The sequence below is a fragment of the Bombus bifarius genome, unplaced genomic scaffold (genome assembly GCF_011952205.1).
Source record: "Bombus bifarius isolate JDL3187 unplaced genomic scaffold, Bbif_JDL3187 scf7180000007966, whole genome shotgun sequence".
NCBI classification, from domain to species: Eukaryota; Metazoa; Arthropoda; class Insecta; order Hymenoptera; family Apidae; genus Bombus; species Bombus bifarius.
In genome coordinates this window covers 3,583,556-3,602,066 of record NW_022884352.1, presented here as the reverse complement: position 1 = coordinate 3,602,066, position 18,511 = coordinate 3,583,556, and the positions used below count along the sequence as shown (strand labels likewise).

General features: G+C 35.3%; 1 protein-coding gene across 1 annotated transcript in view; it reads left to right on the top strand.

Annotated features, from left to right (window-relative positions):
* Positions 1-18,277, top strand: part of LOC117204040 (probable chitinase 10) — a 29,395-nt gene extending 11,118 nt beyond the window's left edge. Inside the window, exons 2-16 of the mRNA XM_033441043.1 lie at positions 11,221-11,302; positions 12,827-12,987; positions 13,386-13,623; positions 13,797-13,976; positions 14,119-14,242; positions 14,492-14,801; positions 15,397-15,826; positions 15,896-16,113; positions 16,224-16,378; positions 16,462-16,602; positions 16,765-16,912; positions 17,131-17,316; positions 17,390-17,512; positions 17,630-17,831; positions 17,929-18,277. Coding sequence (XP_033296934.1) covers positions 11,221-11,302; positions 12,827-12,987; positions 13,386-13,623; positions 13,797-13,976; positions 14,119-14,242; positions 14,492-14,801; positions 15,397-15,826; positions 15,896-16,113; positions 16,224-16,378; positions 16,462-16,602; positions 16,765-16,912; positions 17,131-17,316; positions 17,390-17,512; positions 17,630-17,831; positions 17,929-18,137 — 2,907 coding nt within the window. The 3' untranslated portion in view covers positions 18,138-18,277. The remainder of the gene's footprint in view (positions 1-11,220; positions 11,303-12,826; positions 12,988-13,385; positions 13,624-13,796; positions 13,977-14,118; positions 14,243-14,491; positions 14,802-15,396; positions 15,827-15,895; positions 16,114-16,223; positions 16,379-16,461; positions 16,603-16,764; positions 16,913-17,130; positions 17,317-17,389; positions 17,513-17,629; positions 17,832-17,928) is intronic.
* The last annotated feature ends 234 nt before the right edge of the window (positions 18,278-18,511 follow it).

Sequence of the window (18,511 nt, the reverse complement as noted above, 5' to 3'; positions counted from 1 at the left end):
GTCACTGATTGATCGCCAAAAGGAAAACCTATGACCGCGTTACTTACAGGCTGATTCATTCTTTTCGTACGAGTATAAAAAATTTGACGCTATAAAAATGAAGCGTAGGGCTTGATAAAAAAAAGATGGCTCATTAGAAAGTGCGGGTCATAGGAAATCTGTTATATTCAAATATTTCGATACATTACGCTATGTGATTTATATTACATGTTATTTTGTTTGTTAGAATACGTCAGGTGAAACAATGGAGACAGTTACGTAACTGACATAATTGTATAAGTTGTTTTATAACTGGAACGTAATTAGGAAGTTTGGACGTTAAAGCGTGTCTTAAGGCAGTCAATGTCAAATCTGCTGGAGTTCCTTCATATTTCGCAATTATGAAACTCGTGTGATATGATATAATTAGTGTACAGCGTTCAGAATATTATATCACCAATGAAGTAATTTAATATCAAGTTAAAACGACAGCCCAAAACTTTACGTCTCTCGATGCCCTTCGTCTCAAAGATCACACGCGGTCTACCTAGGCTTCGCTTTCTTACAAAAGAAAAAATTAATCGTGTCTTCTCTCGTCAATCGAGGAAAGTGAAAGCGAATAAAAGAACGCATACACAGGCCATTAAAAGAGTTCATTGCTTTCAGCAAAAATAAAAATGAACATTCGTCTTTTGTCGGATGTACATTCGTAAATATCGCTCGAAAGCTTGAGATTGTTTGTTACGTTTGATCGTTTGAGAAGAGAACTTGAATATCTTGATGTGGGAAAAAATGTACATGTACGAGATTTTTCGTACGGGTTTTCGTTTTTCTTGATATCTTTGTCATTTTTTGTCAAATTATGCCAAGACGAAGTTCGTTGGTTCAGAACAAGCGACATTGTGATTCTTCGGTTGAGGTTAGGTTCTTGGGTTGAGACTGTACAATTTTTCATTTAAATAGTAAATAATAAATTAGTAAATTCTAAGCACAATTTTTCATTTAAATAGTAAATAATAAATTAGTAAATTCTAAGCACAATTATTTCATCTCATTGGAATTTATTTAGAGGGAGGATATATTAGCTTGTATTGAAGCAAGATGATATTTAAATAAAATGGATATGCATTTAAATAGGTTTAAATTTTATAGTGAGTTTTATATTTAAATTTAAGCTCACTTAAGTAGCTATTTGTTTCCTTTGAATATTATTTTGCATTGGTAATAATTTCATAAAGACATAAATCTCTGTCGAATCCACAGGCTAATTACAATCGATAGCAAACTCTTAAGTTGCAATGTACACGCGTCGTAATTATTTCATCCAATTGGAATTTATTTAGATGGAGGATACATTAGCTTGCATTAGGTTGGCAACTACGTGATTGCGGATTTTGCAATACCACCTAATGACAAAATCCGCAATCACTTAGTTACCAACCTAATAAAAGCTAATGTATCCTCCCTCTAAATAAATTCCAATGCAATACCACCTAATGACAAAATCTGCAATCACTTAGTTGCCAACCTAACATTACAGCAAGATAATACTTAAGTAAAATGAATATCTATTTAAATAGGTTTAAATTTTATAGTGAGTTTTACATTTAAATTTAAATCTACTTAAATAAGTATTTGTTTTGCTCGAATATTATTTGGCATTGGTAATAGTTTCATAAAAATATAAATCTCTGTAGAATCCACAGGCTAATTGCAATCGATAGCAAACTCTTAAGTTGCAATGTACATGCTTCGAAATGAAATAGCAAGAGAGGTACACGCTTGAAGAAAGGAATTCGACTTGTTCCTAGTGTTACGATTAATTGAGAATCAGGAAATGGATTCAATTGAAGGAAGGAATGGTAACAGTAAGGAAAAGATAGGAAAGTAGCAGGGGAAAGAACGAAATGACAGAAAGGAAGCAAATAGATGAAATATATGGGACAGATGCTTGTTCCTACATTTTACATAAATCAACGTGAGAGAATTTCTTCTGGGTTGGGAACGTTGAACGAGCCAAAGGCGTCGAGCATGATCTACAACGAGCCGAAGAATAATAGAAGGCTCGCTGGTTGCTTTCACCTGATTCCAGGTTAAGCGTTAATTGTACCGGTTAATAAAATTCGCAGGCCTGTTTTAAAAGTCCCATGTAAAAATCGTCGATCGTGCTCGAAATTCAAATTTCGGTGAAAGTAGGAAGACACCGGAAAAAGGTTGTTAATTGGCCGGCGGCAGAATTCACGAGTTATTTACCAATGACAATGTTGTTACTAGACTCAGTGAATTTTTATGCAATTCTGAGAAATATGAAAATACAAGGCTCATAAATATGGATTTCTATGCAAGCACGTCCTTTGAAAAATGTAATTAAAAAGATAGAATCTTGGGGAAAAATTGTTTTACCTACCAAAAATTATGGAAAGCATAGTACTTTGAATGTTTCATATACCACGCATATATATTCATATATTATGCGTATTTTATGAACTTTCTCATCTTTGTATTTATCTTTCATGCATACGACTCCACAATCTATATAATGTATTCGATTGGCTCTAGAGGGGGACATATGTCTATTCTTGTCGCACAGTGGTCCGCTCTTTGTCTACGACCACACCTGCCATCTATCGAAAACGGTTTAAACTACGAGAAAGTAACAGGATCATAGAATGTGCGAGGAGGTAACTCAGCCCCTGTTAGACAAAGAGCGTGTTAGTGTGCGACAAGGACAGACATACGTCTCTTTCTAATTCATTGAATTTTCATTAATTGCTCCGTTTCTGGGACAAATTCTCGCTCATTTGGAATCGTAGAATATAGACGGGGATCCCTGACAACATTTTGGCACCGCTTTCGACTGGAATTTGTACCTAATTATTCAGTTTTTAATAATTATCTACGGCGTACCCTCGTCACCCAGGGGCGACTTTTATGCACGAAGAACTTAGCGTAGGATTTAAGGAAGCTTCTAAAATTCCATACAGAGCGAATTAATGCCGCAAAAGATTGATATTTATGAAAAATCGCAGGCCCGTGTCGCGATAGCCGCGACACTTACAACGATAATTGTTGATAACTAATTAGTTAAAGGAAAATTCCGGTCGAAATTGATGTGTGAATCTTGCCAGAGATTTTACCTTTATCGTACGATCCTGAAAGTCCATGAATTTTATCAAGGAAAAGCGTAATTAACGAATAATCCTGAAATTAGAGGGATAAGTACATCTGTCCACAATATAGCTTTCCTTGTCTGTGACGTCACGTATGTCTGTCCTTTTCATACAGTAGTGCGCTCCTTGTTTAACAGAAATTGAGATACCTCCTCGCACGTTCTATACTCCTGTTACTTTCTCGCAGTTCCAACCAAATTCAATAGATGGCAGCATCGATCGTAGACAAGGAGCGCACTACTGTGCGACAAGGACAGATATGGAAATTAGTTGCACCTTTTCGCCACTACGTGGCGCTAGTGATGCACAAATGGCGCGAATTTTGATTTCGAAAAAAGCCAATTAGGAGGATTAATTTACGATCTTTTGCTGTTGCATCTTCCTAATTGAACCCTCAGCTTTCTTTCTTACACTATTCGAACCTCGAATTGCCTCTACGAACGTTTACAAGCATTTCGCAAATCAACATTTCCCAGTTTAATATAGTATAACAATTAATTTACCACGTTGATAAACGAGATACAGAAATCGTTATATAAATCGTTGGACAAGCCGTATGTACACGAAATGATGATTCATTTGTAACATGTTGCAAGATCAAGTTGCCGTATGTATGCCGGTCGCATTAATTACGGGGAACATCGACCTTCGTGGTGTTAAAAGCTTTCACGAATAAGCGACCTTATTATACAATGTCGCACGCCATGAGGTGTCTTCGAAAATTTCCACGATAAATCAGCGAACTATGAATATTTATGTAAATCTGTATCTTACTGAATGGAATCAAAAAATGGAATTAATTCACCTGAACACTATCCTTCATCTGGATAAATTTTTATTGGATGACAGGGGTCTGTTGAATAAAAATGCCATAGTAATACAGCGATAAACATGCTTCGCCTGAATAAATTTTAATTGGACGAAATAATTTTATTAAGCACAGATATATTCGAATAAAGTACAATGTAGAGTACACCATGTGTTATCAACAATTTGCCAAAGTTAGCAAACCAATAGACTAGCAGCATTTCTTCGGCGACTCTGTATCTTCTTTTAAACTAAAACAGTTCTCTTCTTTTAAACTACAACGTTCTTCAAAACGAATCAGATATTTAGAGAATTATTAAATTAACGTTAATTGTCTAAATTGTGGCATTTCGCTTACATACAAAAGACGAGTCAACTTGTTTGTAATAAAACAAATAAATAACTCTCACAGAAAGAAAATATCCATTTAATTTCTATAAGTGATTGCCACTAGGGATTTTGTCACTAGGTGGTATTGCCAACCTAATAAATTCCCCAGAAATGGCTACTATTTTTACCTAAGCCATTCAAAATTACTTTGTCCGAATAAGTTTGCCAAATAACCTTACTTTATCTGAAAACACTAAGAGTATTACAATGACTCTGTATCTTCGTGCATTTATGAATAACAATGCACGCCTAATAAATTGCAAAGATGTACATGAATTCTTTAGTTACGTTCATAGAAACATAAACTTGTATCGTATTTAAATTCCTAAATAAATGCATCAACTTCTATTTATCGCATTTTTATCTCTTCCTGTTGCACGCCTGCGTAGTAATTATTAGGTTGGCAACTAAGTGATTGCGGATTTTGTCATTAGGCAGTATTGACAAAATCCGCAATCACTTAGTTGCCAAGCCAATAGCAGAGAAGAGAAGAGAAGAGAAAGAAAAGATTAGCTACATTCAACTAGTGACTGAGCTCTCGTAACAGTTAAATGAAGAAAACTAATAGATAATATGTCATGCAATTAAGTTCATTCGTTTCAGACGAACGTTCTATTAGGTTTCAATCTAAACGATTCCATGTCCAATAGGAATGATCGTTGCCGAGCTTTCATAAAACTTTAATTAATTCGAAGATCGTAAAGGAACAAACCTACGAAGTTGCTTGGATGATCATGTTCGTTAGATTAAATATGTATCGCACAAGGCAAGCATTTATGAGGATACTCGTTACGAAGATACGTGTTCAGATGGAATATATTGGCTACAAAAGCGTAGCAACGACAACAGTTTGTTAATTAATGAAGCGAATGATGTGCCAAGACAAGAAGAAATAGCCATACTAAGGTGGACTCGTAATTTTGGTTCGATATGCTTGAACATCCACAATTACAAGAAACACTTATGAAGATATTTAAATTGGAATTAAAGGAAAAGGAAGAAATTATAGAATAAATTGTGCTATCGTTTATTTATTAAACGTTATATTAGACGATCTATTAATTGAAAATTAAATAAATAAAAATTACAAAACCTGACAAATATCGCGCAAACATGATTCGATGGGGTGAACGCTATATTCCAAGCGAAGAACTGGACGTGATGGTTTTAGTTTACGTTTCTATGGGTTGAGAACCGCTCGAACGTCAATCGAAGCATCACATCAATTTCACAAATTGCTTTATATTTACCGTGTAATAATTTGACGATGGCATTACAATAAGCTGTGTCCTCTGGACACAAATATGGAATGTGAAGCTTCCCTGACCAATCCACGGAAGCAATGTTAATAGAGATGAGAACTTTACTTTCAATGAAGCACAGCCTGTAATCTGAAATCTCGTTATTCGGTTATTTCCCTATTATTCGAACACGTTCTTGTCTCGACATTCCATTATCCAAGTGATCGTTTACGATACAGGTTGCCTCTCTTCATCTTGGAAGAAATATTTCATCGAGTCTGTTCATAACGCGGTACCATGCAAGTTAAGTGGCGTCCTTACAATTTTCTGTGTCTCTACTGAATTTTATAATTAAATAAATCCTTTTATATTCCTGTATCTGTAAAATTTGAACCACTAAATTACAATAGTTAAAATATTACATAAAATAATTGCCTGTGATCGTACGGAATTTAAACGTTGCATTAAAGTAATATTTCAATTTTTAATTATTTTTATTATTCGAAATCGAAGAATTTATAATAATATGACGCGCCAGTGTTTTTCAAATCGCGGAGATCTCTTCGTGTCTTCGGTTTACGTAGATCACTTCCACGTAGTATTTATTCTATTATTCTGATAAACCTTGGCAAAATTATTTAACAATTTTCAATAACTCTTTTCGTTAGAAATTTCATCCGTCATTTCGTTAAAATAAAGAAATAACGAACAAAAGAAGGAGAAAAACAAAACTTCGCCTATAATTCATCCAGATATATGATTACAGTGTTAAACTGGACAACGTAGCTATTTTTCGCATCGCGGTTTCGCGGGTAATCGTTGGCGGCGTTTCCATGAAACGGAACGAAACGAAACGGGAGCGAGAAAGGAGGTGAAAAGGGTAAACGCGACTGAGAATGGGGAATATGGCGAAGAAGAAAGTTAAACGCGGTCTCTCACGGTACTTTATGCTACTTTTCTCTCCCGACAAGAAAACGTTGTTTTCTTCCCATTAGACTACTAGCTTTGGTCGGTTCTAACTTCCAGGTATAGTAACCTTAAGGCTCGTTTAGATTAGTCAAATCGTTCGACAGCAAGTGCCCCATATCCAGTTCAAGGATCTCGAAACCATTTCACTAATATGAAACTGCTAGTTGGAAATTTCGACTTATTCAAAGTCAAGTGACTTGACCAATAAGAACGAACAAAAGAAGAAATTTATATATAATAAATAATATTTATGTAGAATGTATATGCGATGGATATATGAATAATCTCCTTTGCAATAGGCTGTTTGTCTGAAATACGAGTAAACATACTACTAGACATATAAAATATAGTAAAATATAGTAATATTTGAAGCGAAGTAAATAACAGGCATCCTGATGAAGAAATTTCAAATTATTTGTATCGACTAAAATTTTTACAGTAATTTTTGTGTCAATTATTAACTTCGATTGGTTCAAATGAGCTTAATTGAATTTGTCATTTGATTTTGACATAACTAAAATTTGATGTGAAATTGTTAGAAAATAATAAATACGATATTTCAAATCTTCTTCTTTACACAAAATTATAATTAATGATTTGTAAAATTTATAGGAAAATAATAATGTAAATCTAATATAACATGTAATAAAAAATATCTATACAATAAACTCTATTATAAAGAGTGTTTATTCTTCAGGCGTAAGTAGAATGAGACGCGACTGTAGAATGCGAGGCTACAGTAGAATGAGACTTCACGAACGCGGCTTTACGCGGCTACCGCAATTTTTCACGCATCGACAAACGAATTGATCGAAGAGAAAAATCGCTTTTTATGGCTCTCGTCCCTTTCCTTCCCGCCTCGCTAATTACATTCGCTGGGCTGTTCGCTCATTTCCGTGTCGTTTCACTTGTGCTCGGTCACGTTCGAACAGTATCGAGAAATATGACACACTTATTACATTATGGCTGAGCGTCGCGTCGTTTCTACTGTTAAAATTTGATTAACCGAAAATTTAATGGATTTACTTTTGAATCTTTATTGGCAACTTATTCGGCATCTGAACATGTGCGCTCTGATTTCACTTTAGATTGTACAGAAATGTTTTGTGCCTTGCTTTTCCATCATATACGGGGTGTCACATATCAACTGTACTCACATAATGTTGTTAACGATCTGTGAGTAAATATAAGAGAAAAATATCGTACAACGAGCGATGTTCGTATCACTTAAACATTATTCGTGTTCGTACTAAAACATGGAATTTATTTTTAATGATTAATTAAACGAAAGGTGTTGAAAGGTTAAGATATATACAGAAGAGAAGAGTAAGATATAAAAATGCCAAAAGTCGATGCAAGCAGAAGATAAAGAATAAAGAAATTGCACTTTTTCCTTGAATTTATTGAAATTTCAAATAAAATATGTGCGTTGATGAATAGTAATAGATAATATATTTCTTTGATAAATAGTGAAATGTTAAAAATAAATAATAATCGCTTATGTATATTGTGCGTTCATAAAGTCTCTTAAAAAAAGAAAAAGTAGGGACATAATGGCTACGAGTTAAGATAATCTTTAATATGTGCTGTGTTTCAATATGTTTCACGATAAAGCTACGAAATTTCGTAAAAAACAGGATTTATGTAACACGATGAGGGAAGAGAAGAAAATAGCGGCGGCGAAGAAGACAAAAGAAAAAGGGAGAATGGCGCGTACTGCGGCCGATATCGGCAAACTGTATAATCGACGAAATAATTACGTTCTCCCCTTAATAGGCGATCTTGAGAATCGATTTCTCTGATCGTGGAGAATCGACGATCGAACGTTACCTCGCGACAGTTAGCGATACGACGTTGGCTCTTGGCTTTCGAAAATCTGTAACGCCAGTGAAATTTTCACGGATGGTCGATCTTAGCTGGTCAGCCAACTGCGACACTGACGAACCGATTCCTTTTTCTTCTCTTTTCTTTTCTTTTTCTTCGCTAATTAACTCGCTACTACGATCTAAACAAAATACATATTCGCATTAATGTTACAGCGCTGTTCAAAAGTGTTACATAGACGAAGAAAATATTTTGTTGTTGCTAGACTATGGATAATTGTGCAAATTTTTATGTACGCGACTAAGGAGTCACTCGCAAAGATCTTCGTATATTCTACAAAAAGGATTTTATAATAAAATGAAATACCACAAAATTTCACGCCGAAGTTACGCTATGTATTTCGATGTAATTTAGAGTAATTAATATTTTGGCTATCGCCTCTTTTGCTCCGCTTTCGACTGCAACATTTTCTTGATAGCTTCGTTTTCTGTAATTTTTTTCGTAGCAGGTCATCCTCATAAGTAACATGGATCGTGTGAAAACTGAAATTACCTTTACTATAAAATACAAAGTCGAGACATTCGGTTATTCGTTAAGAATATGATGTTAAAACCATTTATTTGTTTTTTAATAATAGATATAAATTTTTCTACGCAATGGAACTAGTCTACGATCCTTGCATCGGGAATAAAGTGGAAATAAGAGGGAAACAAAAGCACTTGTCTGCAAATGTACATACAAAGTGGTTTTGAAAGCATCCGTTTCTAGTTGTGTTCTTTAATCTACGCGCATTGTGCTAATTAGCTAAGCTACGCGAATAATGAACATAAAATGTATAACGTGGAATAATTGCAAACCTAATAAAGACTCGGCTAATTGCCACGCAAATGACAATAGAGTGAAAATATTGTGAAAAAGTTCTCTTCGCCGGAGAATGTAATCGGATTTTTAATCAGTTACCAGTTCCTCTCTTATCTCGAAACAACTCTGGAACGCTCTGTGAAGCAGAACTCTACTTAGATGCAGTATTACAATTGGAAACGCTTTCACAAGATTTCAGAGCGCGTAGTATGTGGCAATATTCTTTTATCGCGATACGTTGATTAAGTAAGGGATTGAAAATTTATAAAATATACGATAAATTCACAAGTGGGCGTCCTGTTCTGAGAATAAGAAGAAACGAGAAAAGATCGATTTTTTTAGAAATGGGAAAGGTCAGACATACTTTTTAATAAATAGCATAAATTCTGTAGAAATTTTTAATGGCATTTACTCAGACGATCTTATTTAAGATTTAACATTTGGAATATTATAATAGGATATTTTATAAAATTAATTATTAATACTGTACTTGATTATTATTATTATGATAATGTTAATTTGAAAAGATAATTAATTTCTTAAGTTGTTTCCATTCCTTTAGAAAATGATATACATAGCGTATTAACGGTATTCTTTAGTTGCTCTTTATTCGTGCTAAATATAAATGAAATTTCTAAAATAAAGCCTTCTTATTGCAGAAAGCATTCAGTGTCTGGATAACATAATTATTAATGGCTTGTGAAACTCGATAGGAGAAATTGTTCACGGCGCCAGGAAACGTTTAAACAAATAAACGATATTACAATTTTACGATTGTTTATAATGAAACGAAACTTTCCATAAAACCTTTCTTGAATGTAGCAGCTTCTCGTTTCCCACGCAGACTATTATACCCCATTTCGGTTAAATAGGGAAGTTTACGATTCTCAATTTTCAATTCAGTAGGTCTTGGTAATTGATCGTGGAAACCGCAAATAACTTTCTCTGGTTTTTGTAATGGTGTTTGTAGTGACTAATATCTCATCGTAAGCCCGCATTTCTTTCTCCAAATGTAAGAATAATTCGCCAGAAAAATTTCACGAATCGAACGGCCAGCTATTTCTCCGTATTCCCTTCATAATATTTGTAATTTTTAACGAAATACATTTTCACTATACCTCTCATTTCGTTTCACATATTCACTATTCATCCTATGGCGATAGAAGATTCGTCTCTATTTACGGTGTGAAGTTATTCGACAAAAGTTGCATAATACTGCGAAACAACTATGTATACGTATTACGTATTGAACGAGACTGCTTAATCGTAAAAGAAATGAAAAGTTATGTTTTCAATTCTTCCGGAGATTAATCAAACTTTAACTTTTAGCTTTGTATTTCTCAACGAAGTTCTCTTTAAAATCACATGTAAATTATATAGTTGCATTATTCAAAATAACAGCACCATTTTTATCACTTCGTAAAGTGTGTTATTTATTGCATGTTTAACAATTTCTGCATCATTAAATATAACAGTGAATAATATTCCCTGCATTAAGAATTCCCTCCTATTAAGTACGTGTACCACCGTATGGTACACGTGCATGTACCACTGAATAATTTTCCACTCGTTGAAAGTCGTCCACATTGCTGAATAATAATGCGACAATAACTTACCACGATCAACGCTTGTTCGCTACATGAAGCTAATTAAACATCTACGAGCTAAACTTCCACCTGTCTAATACGTTTTTCTAAAAAAAGAAAAAATTCGACGTTTAAGTTAGGTGATTGATAGGTTTGAGCAACACGCGGTATAAATCTGAACGTTTCCTCAACGGTGACCGCATTTTTGTTAGTTTATCGACCCGAACGAGCACAAAGAAGAAAATGGCCTCTCCGAGGCGGACTGAATCGGCTCCTGGTGATCGAGATCCATGAAAATATTTCGATATTTCGCGTTTGTTTCCCGGTCAAACATTTAGGCGTAATAGCAGCGACAGGTTCCACGGATCAGTAACACGTTCACTTTCTTTTCAGGTGTCGACTAGCAGAACGACCTGTTGTTGGCTGCTGCTCGTCTGCTTGATCGTACTTCTCGCAACTCTCGACAATGCTGAAGGTAATCACTTACCAACTTTCCAATGATATGAATCTTTCGCTTATTTTCCTCTCTTAACGTAATACCAGTTCGTTTCCTCTCGTTTCGAAATATCAGGGTAATTGGTACTGCATATCGACGACGGTTTGCTAAGAGAGCGATACAAGCGAAGAAAGTAAATTTTTCAGGAAATTAGTTCGAGATAAATAATTATTAATTACTCACACATTTACTGATAGCTTATTTTACTTTTAATTTAGTTAGTACAGCGAGTTTTGGATTGATAAATCCCTGTGGATCGATAAATGGTAAAATATTGTTTCTTACGTAGGAAACAGTTAATTATCATTTAATAATTGTGACATTAACTCGCTTTCAGAGTTTATTTTTGCAAACATAGCGTCTTAAAAAATTAATCGCGTGCCAAGCCACCTCTTACGTATGTATTATGTGATATGAATGCGTTACCGGTATATAAATTAACGGATGGTGCTCGAAAAGTAGCCGTAATTTAGTCTGCTATGTGTCGACTTTTTCTTCAGTTTTGGACCTGTTCAGATTTTACATTTTTAATTCAACTTGACCAGAGAAGTGCGATAAATAATTCGATCAATAATTTCAGTCTTCCTATTCTTGTTAATTCGTTTCCCTGTCAAGATAATTTTGTTTGAAATCCGAGTACATACGATCAATCGTTCGACTCACTATACCTGAAAATCTACAATTTTCTCAGTTTATATTTAGTTTCATTCAAGAAATGTTTCTTTCAAATTCTTTAACGTTCTAAAAGTGGACGTTCTAAAAGTGAAACTTTTATTCTATATATTTCAACTATAGACAAATATTTTTCCGGTCAATGTATAAATATGTGATATCGCTTTGAACGAATCGTCAATTTTACATTATTTCGTCGTAAAAGCATATGTAACGTATATTTCATCATTCGGTTTAAATTATTTCTACAACCATTTTTATTTTTCAAAAGACAAGGTTGCGGAAGCAAAGCACTATGTAGAATGAGCGAAAGGCGCTAATCTCCATTTTCGTTTCTTCATTACAAACATGAGTCATTATATAAGAATGGCCCACATATTCTCAAATGATCAAAGTTATGTAAACTGGTACTAATATTTCGAAAAACTTTCTCGGGCAAACGTAACTTCTCTTCTAAGAGCATTTGCATAAACGTATGTATCTATGTTAAATACGTTTTTTACACTAAATTTGCAAGAATTTGCAATTTACACTAAGACAAATTTAACAGTACGTACCTTTGTATTAATGATCAGTATATATTTTATGTTGGTTATCTTTTGTCTTTATTGTATTATTCATTGCCTTTGTGATTGATGTTTCGAAAGTTCTTCGCCTTTTGCAATAATGAATTCTTTTGAATAATTTTTATAATATTTCCAGAATAAATATCAAGTAAATAGAACAAATAGAGTTGAACATGCAGTGCCAATATCTTACCTATCTATTTCTTTATTTCAACCAGAAAAATCAATTTGCAACGCGTTAGTATAAAAATAATGCGTGAAACAGGTACAAGGAAAAGATTTCGCAGACCGGCAACCGCCGCCCCATCGATCTCGAGCGATCAGGAAGTCTCAGCAAGCGTGAACAGATTCAAGGTCACGCGAAATCGTATCAATAATAAGAACAAGAAGAATGAAATTCAGACTGGTAAACCGGAGGACTACAAGGTAGGTATGATAATTATTGTCACATATACAATGGTATAAAGAATTCTGTACTGATTCGTGCAATTCGCTGAAACTATTTAACTATCTCGGTGTCATGTAATTAGTAATTTAAAAAACCTACATTTACGCTTCAGCAACTTTGTTACTTGTATTCCAAGAAACGAATTCTTTGAAAAAAAATATTACAAAATATGGTGTAATTTATGATACAATTTACAGTAAAATTTAATTTATAATAATTTTCTTCTTTACGAATTCTTTAACGTAAAAACTTATGTTTTGATCTTCGTAATATCAGAAATATCCACTTGTTATTTCCTCGTTATTTACTTTCTCAAGGAAATAAATGAGAGACGAAAAGCAACGAAGGAGTCGTAATGTAGTTTTAATTTGTACAGCTTGTATGTTACTATACAAACTGGTCTCAATACCGGACGAAAATTGGGAAATTTTTACCCGAAGACATACAACCGGACTTGTGTACGCACATCATATTCGCCTTCGGTTGGTTGAAGAAGAACAAGCTGACCAGCTTCGAGTCGAACGACGAAACGAAAGATGGAAAAACTGGACTATACGAACGAATCGTGAATTTAAAGAAGGCTAGTCCCTCTTTGAAAATTTTACTTGCGATTGGTGAGTATCTTTGGGAATATATCTTCCTCGAAGATGGATGGATTCAAATATGTCAGGAAGAAAATGTATACCTATTTATTTATTAACAAATTGATCAAAACATTGAATAGTGTATTTTAAAATTTCTGTATATGAAGATTTATGAAGGTGTCATCGTTTATAATTTTAATCAGGTGGATGGTCGTTCGGCACTCAGAAATTCAAAGACATGTCCTCGACGAGGTACGCAAGGCAAACCTTCATATACAGTGCCATTTCGTATCTGCGTGATCGAAATTTCGATGGCCTCGACATCGACTGGGAATATCCGAAAGGAGGAGACGACAAGAAGAACTACGTTCTTCTGTTGAAAGGTAAATACAGAATTAATGCTAATTGGATTCTCATTACGCGTGCTATATGCTCACAGATAATTCACTTACAAAATCTACTTCTACATTGTAAAACTCCACACAAATTATCTAATTATACTATTTCATTTATTTACATCTACAGAGCTTCGAGAAGCGTTCGAAGCTGAAGCTCAGGAGAAGAAAATGCCGAGACTTCTTTTAACAGCTGCTGTACCGGTTGGTCCTGACAATGTGAAAAGTGGATACGATGTACCAGCAGTTGCTAGGTAAATCGACGTAACGAAATTAAAATTTCTTAACTTTACGCTTCATTCAATAGAAGGATAAATATATAAAATCTGATAATAAAATAAAACAAGAAAACTTATAGACCATAGGTTTTTATATTGTTACACAAATTATTGCAAAATGGAGCTATCTTCAATTGTAAAAAGAAGAAATATCAAATTCGTCGTTTTGACGATTTTGCTAATTCCATTGTCAATGGGTTGATAAAAATCATTATATCTACTTAGCTACCTAGACTTCATCAACCTGATGGCATACGATTTCCACGGGAAATGGGAGCGAGAGACGGGTCACAACGCACCTTTGTACGCTTCTTCGTTAGATTCCGAATGGCAGAAACAGCTTAGTGTGGATAACGCGGCCTCCATGTGGGTCCGTTTGGGTGCCCCTAAAGAGAAACTGATCATCGGCATGCCGACCTATGGCCGATCTTTCACTCTCTCGAACGTCTCCAATTTCCGTGTTCATGCACCTGCCAGTGGCGGTGGCAAGGCTGGCGAATACACCAAGGAATCCGGCTTTCTTGCCTATTACGAGGTACCTGCGATCTCTTGCTTCTGAACGTGACTCTTGCTTCACCCAAAGTGCCATTTTACTCACTGAAACTTGCGTGGATCGTAAATTTAAATCAAACTTTTTTTAACTCGCGAGGTCCTTAGATAATCGATCGATTAGATGCTTTCCCCGTTTCTTGCGGTTAGAAATTTATTATCGCTTTATTCCCGGTTGAAGATAGTTAAAGGGTAAGCAATTTAGCTGTCTGTTTGATTCTAATAATAAGTGGGAATGGTGATTACTGGGTTGTGTGATTCAAAGGGATAGTTAAAACGATGGTTTTAAGGAAAAATGTAGATGTAGATACAATGGCTCGCGAAAGTATTTGAACGCTTATAGAAACTCTTTATGAATATGTTACACAAAACATTTCAAAAAGTTTAATACAATATCTACGCGTTTACAAAAATTTTCCAGAGTAAGTATTCAAGTATGTGTTTAATGAGTCACAGTATAGAGATGTTTGAATGGTTTTGAAGTTTGATTAACTTTTTTGAATGAGAATTTGAAGAAGAAAGAAGAGCAATTTTTCTTTCGTACAAACGATAAGTACACTTTTTTTTTCTATTTTCTATAGATCTGCGAGATGTTACAAAACGGTGCAGCTTATATCTGGGACGACGAGATGAAAGTACCATATTTGGTGCAGAACGAGCAGTGGGTGGGTTTCGACGACGAGAAATCTATTCGAGGCAAAATGGACTGGCTGAAGAGCAAAGGTTACGGCGGTGCCATGGTGTGGACGGTTGATATGGATGACTTCAACGGCACAGTTTGCGGTGGAAATGTCAAGTACCCCTTAATCGGAGCGATGAGGGAGGAATTGCTCGGAATATCAAGAGGTCCAAGTGCCAAGGACGTCGATTGGAGCGCCGTGGCCAGCACTGTATCTGAAAGCATCTTGAAAAAGCCAGAACCTTACAAGATATTGGTCTCGGATGTTATCAACAAGGCGAAGAAACTTCAAAAACCGACAACGCAACTCGTCGTTAATCCTCCTACCAATGGTAAACTTTTCTCCTCGAATTTTTTGGTTTGCGTTAACGCATTATAAATTATTTAATCATTGTTCGTAGAAAGGGCAGCCCAATCAATGTGCTACCTAACAAATTGGTCGCACAGAAGACCTGGAGCTGGAAAATTTGTACCGGAAGATATCGATCCAACTCTCTGCACGCATATAGTCTATTCGTTCGCAACCTTGAAAAATTACTTGCTTGCAGAAGAAAGCGAGAAGGACACGGAGATGTATGAAAGATTGATCGCTCTGCGAAATAAGAATCCTGACATTAAGGTTGGATCCTATTTTTCATACATATTGATCGATATTGATACGTTTGACACGTATTTTGATACGTATCAAGCAGACCATGGTATATATCGATCGTCTTAATGATTTTTCAGATATTATTGGCGATCGGTGGTTGGGCTTTCGGGTCAACCCCGTTCAAAGAACTGACCAGTAATACTTTCCGTATGAATCAATTCGTTTATGAAGCCATCGAATTTCTCAGAGAATACAAATTTGATGGCCTAGACGTTGATTGGGAATATCCACGGTAAATTTCGAAAAATGATTTCGTCGCCTTCGATGTTCCCTCGTTCTTTCGTTTTATATTCTTCTTTTTATTTATTACATTAGGGGTGGTGACGACCGAGCAGCCTATGTGAATCTTTTGAAGGAACTTCGACTGGCATTCGAGGGTGAAGCAAATAGTTCTGGACAACCAAAATTAATCTTATCAGCCGCGGTACCAGCTAGTTTTGAGGCTATTGCCGCAGGGTAAATTCCAGTTATTGAGTTTCCTTAATAATTAATTAATTATCTTTAACAAAAACAAATTTCAATATCTCACAACGTGTGGCTACTATCGAGCGTATGGCTTCGAAATGCAGCTAAATTATTTTTCTAGCTTCTTCCTTTGAGCTAGTTCGTTAATTTCAGATACGATGTACCAGAAATATCTAAGTATCTGGACTTCATTAACGTGATGACGTACGATTTTCACGGTCAGTGGGAGAGACAAGTCGGTCACAATAGTCCTTTGTATCCTTTGGAAAGTGCTACCAGTTACCAGAAAAAGTTGACAGTGGTACGTATTGAAAATTACTTTCTCCTACATTTTTATTAAGTATGATTCCACTCTTTCATGTAATTGACAAGCAATGTTCTTTCTTAACGAATATTCTAATTCTGTAAGAAAATACTATTTTAAATACTCAATTAAATCCTATAACTCGGCACTGTGAATGATCAGCACCACAAAATGTACATCTTTCAATATCTCATATGTATATGAAAAAACTATAGGATTACAGTGCAAGGGAATGGGTGAAACAAGGTGCTCCAAAGGAGAAATTAATGATCGGTATGCCAACTTATGGCAGATCCTTCACATTAGTGGACAAAGAGAAATTCGACATCGGAGCCCCAGCCTCAGGAGGTGGAATAGCTGGCAATTTCACCAACGAAGCCGGATTCCTCTCGTCTTACGAGGTATTACACATCAGCGTATACTAACCTCTTGTCCAACACGTGGCATTAACAGAAATACTAAATGAATGTATAGATTTGTACCTTCCTCAGTGAAGAGAACACTACGCTAGTATGGGATAGTGAGCAACAAGTTCCTTTCGCGTACAGAGAAGATCAGTGGGTTGGATTCGATGACGAAAGAAGCCTTATAAATAAGGTAAGAGAAACGCTAACGTCAATATTTCTTTTGAAAGTCGACGAAAATATCAGAGACGCGCGTCAATTTGTATTGCGATTAATATAATTAACTCACAATTTGTGTTTATTACATTAGATGCAATGGCTCAAAGAAGAAGGCTTTGGAGGTATAATGATCTGGTCGGTGGATATGGATGACTTCAGAGGAAGTTGCGGAGCTGGCAAGTATCCATTAATCAAAGCTATGATGAAAGAGCTGCGAGACTATAAAGTGAAATTGGAATACGATGGGCCTTACGAATCTCATTTGAGGAATGGGAGGTACACCACCAAAGATCGTAAGTGTTTATTATTTATTATCTTGTCACAATTTTATAGAGCTCGATTAATTTCATAGAACTGATCAACTGACCAATTCTCGAAAAATCGTTTCAGCGAATGAGGTAAGCTGTGATGAAGAAGACAACCACATATCTTATCATCCTGACAAGAACGACTGCACTATGTACTATATGTGTGAGGGCGAAAGGAAGCATCACATGCCCTGCCCGGTAAATCTGGTATTTAATCCCAATGAAAATGTTTGCGATTGGCCTGAAAACGTTGACGGATGCGTACAACACACGCAGGCACCACCAGTGTAAAAAAAAGAGAAAAAAATAATGGGAAGAAACAAAGATAATATCTATTTAAGGATATTTTTCTGCGGCTCGCGATTATACTGTAAAACGCGAAGAACATTCACACGACGTTAATTAGTATAGTAACGTTAATTAAAAAAAAAGATCGTAATTCGTCGAAAAAAAAGCGAAAACACGATAATCGTTAATCGACGAGAAGTTTTGTTATCAAGAAATCTTTTTTTATTCGAGAATTTTTATTCCTTCTCCTTACTCCAATTTCCCCTCTTCCCTCTCTTTAAAGCTTTTACTTTTTTCCCTTAAATTCTCCTCCTATCTCCCATTGATTCTGTCTAACTATGCGTTTCTCGTGTGTATAAACCGCGCACTATGTCCAA